We start from the raw sequence: 2591 nt of genomic DNA on the forward strand, positions 1-2591 counted from the left end.
AACACATATTGACCCTAAATATAGTCTATATTAAGAACGAGAAAAGTCTTAACATATATATCCTTTTTTGTAAACATACGACAAATGTGTGAGGGTGATGACGTCAGAGCATCGTCCTATGTGCCAGGGCTTAGCCCCGGACAGCCCCAGCCCAATTTAACCCCTGGGTATTTGTGAGGGAGCTCCTATGGCATTACCCCGCTGATGCTCACCAAAGTTTAATATATTTCATAGTTCAAAGTTTTGTCAATTGTTTTGTTTATTGGTCAAATACTGGTTTCTAGTTTCTAAGGAGTTTTACTGGAATGAAAGAGCACAGAGTACAGAAGCAACAAAGCAGCATACTGCATTAAACCTGACCTTCACAGAGAGGTTGAAGTTCATGTGGAAAGGAGGCTCCAGTAGTCTGTCTGCACTCTGTTTAGTTGTGCTATCTTACAATCAATATAGTCAATGTGAGGTAAAGTGTGTCGCCAATGTAACCGGTTAGAACTCAAAGTTGCGATGAGGTCTTAAAAAAGGTCTTAAAAGTTATTAAATTTGACTTCAGAATTCCTGCATATACCCTGTCTAGAGATGTAGCAATAGTTCAGAGCTTCATTCATGACGCTTACATTAGACTTTGTTTTTGCTGCACTGATCTTTTTTTTCATCCTTAATTATGCTGCACTAACACTAGTGTTAATCATACTATAGTAGAATTAGATTCTAGTGTTGTTTGCATAGAGTTGAAGAGTGCAAAAGTCAGCATTTCTTCTCAAATATTCTGCTATAATCCATATTTGTAGTTTTTGGTGTTTAGTATATTAAAAACAACATAAAATAACAGACATTTAAAGCTCAATTGAAAATGTCAATAGAAGCTTTTGAATGTAATAACAAGACACTAAGTAAAGCGATGAAAAATACCTCTTCTCATCCAACAAAAACTAAAGATCCAACTCATCTCAAGCGTATACATTATTTGTAATGACTTTTTCAGCTGCATGACATTTTTTTAAGTTTTTGTTAAAGTGAAACAAAAGGTTTTGTTAAAAATAAAATGATGTTGCAATTTGTAAAAACATTTTTTTATCTTCTCCCATTTCCTAAGGAATGTGATCAAGTCCATGTGGAGGATGTTGCCTCTGATGACAACGGACAGGAGCTGAGGTGTGTTATCCTGTAACTTCATATATCACACACATACTGGCCTTATTTCACACGTATGACTTGGAGGCAGATTATGTTCCCTTCATCCAAACCAATCATAAGTGTTTCTTCCTACTTCAGTACCTACAACTTCTTGACGGATGGCTTTAACGGGGCCAGTGGTGGGGGGACGTCAGGAGGCACCACAGGGGTGCAGGGGGGCGTTGAGTGGATGAGGAAACTGGCCTTCCGCTACCGCCGGCTAAAAGAGATCTACAATAACTATAAAGGAAATGTTGGAGGTGCGTTTGAATCAATAATACAATTTATGTTATGTGTTTGTATCTGCAATTTGCACATATAAAAACCTGATAGGAAACTCCCAAAATATATAAAAGTCTTGAAATATTGCAAAATATCATCAGAACATTTAGGAAGCGCATTATTGCAGTCATTTTTAAACACATTATTGTTAAATTAGTGTTTTTCATGATCCGCTGGTAGTAATATCTACATGTTGTAGTACTGAGCTTATATTCTGCATGTTGTGTGCTGCAGGCCTGTTGAGCCCGCTGAAGGGGGAGCTGCTCCTCCGGCTGCAGAGTGAGATCGAGAACGTTACAGACGCCTGGCTCAGCACGGCGCTCAAGTCTCTGCTGCTCATCCAGTCCAGGTCAGAACACAGGTCATCCTTTCAAATAGAAATCTTAAAGGCCACACTCAGCGGCCCAATGAGTAAAGTGTGTCCTAGATTTGGCTAATAAGATTAGGTAGATTTGACATTACAATTAAATGTACTAGGTGTTTTCTCAGCAACCCAAAAACGTCGTTTGAAATGATTTATTCAGAAGATTATGGATTCCAAGAAACTGTTTTAAAAGTGTGTGTGTGTGTGTGTGTGTGTGTGTGTGTGTGTGTGTGTGTGTGTGTGTGTGTGTGTGTGTGTGTGTGTGTGTGTGTGTGTGTGTGTGTGTGTGTGTGTTCTCTAAATTGAAATGACCTGAATTGAATTTCTGAGGTGACATGACAATTAGCGGTGTGTGTGGTTCCACCAGGGGGAAGTGTATGAATGTGTTGGTCACCACCACTCAGCTGGTGCCAGCTCTGGCCAAGGTGCTGCTGTACGGCCTGGGAGACGTCTTCCCCATCGAGAACATCTACAGTGCCACTAAAATTGGTACGTAGAAAAATAGTTAGTACAATATTTTCTTCTCCACTGGGACTAAGGGGGAACTGTTGGGATTGTAATATTTGTATTTCATTTCCTGCAGGTAAAGAGAGTTGCTTTGAAAGGATCGTCTCTCGCTTTGGAAAGAAAGTGACGTACGTGGTGATAGGTGACGGTCGAGATGAGGAGTTTGCAGCAAAACAGGTATGACTCCTTACGCAGCGTCCACACGGCGGCGTGCGTTGAAGCTTGCCGGCGGGTGTGTCTGAAGCTCGACCAACAACCAATCACA

The 2591-nt window shown here is 40.4% G+C and overlaps 1 protein-coding gene across 1 annotated transcript; it reads left to right on the forward strand.

The window, feature by feature from the left end:
* Window positions 1–1075: 1075 nt before the first annotated feature.
* LOC104948315 (eyes absent homolog 3-like) lies at window positions 1076–2503 on the forward strand (the record flags this gene model as incomplete). Its single annotated transcript, XM_010774510.1, has 5 exons — window positions 1076–1152; window positions 1273–1433; window positions 1690–1804; window positions 2187–2308; window positions 2403–2503. Coding segments are annotated over 5 exons (576 nt in total), but the record flags the coding sequence as incomplete, so codon positions are not given.
* Window positions 2504–2591: the final 88 nt, after the last annotated feature.

Source organism: Notothenia coriiceps, unplaced genomic scaffold, assembly GCF_000735185.1.
Source record: "Notothenia coriiceps isolate Sejong01 unplaced genomic scaffold, NC01 NC01_scaffold00014107, whole genome shotgun sequence".
Classification (NCBI taxonomy): domain Eukaryota; kingdom Metazoa; phylum Chordata; class Actinopteri; order Perciformes; family Nototheniidae; genus Notothenia; species Notothenia coriiceps.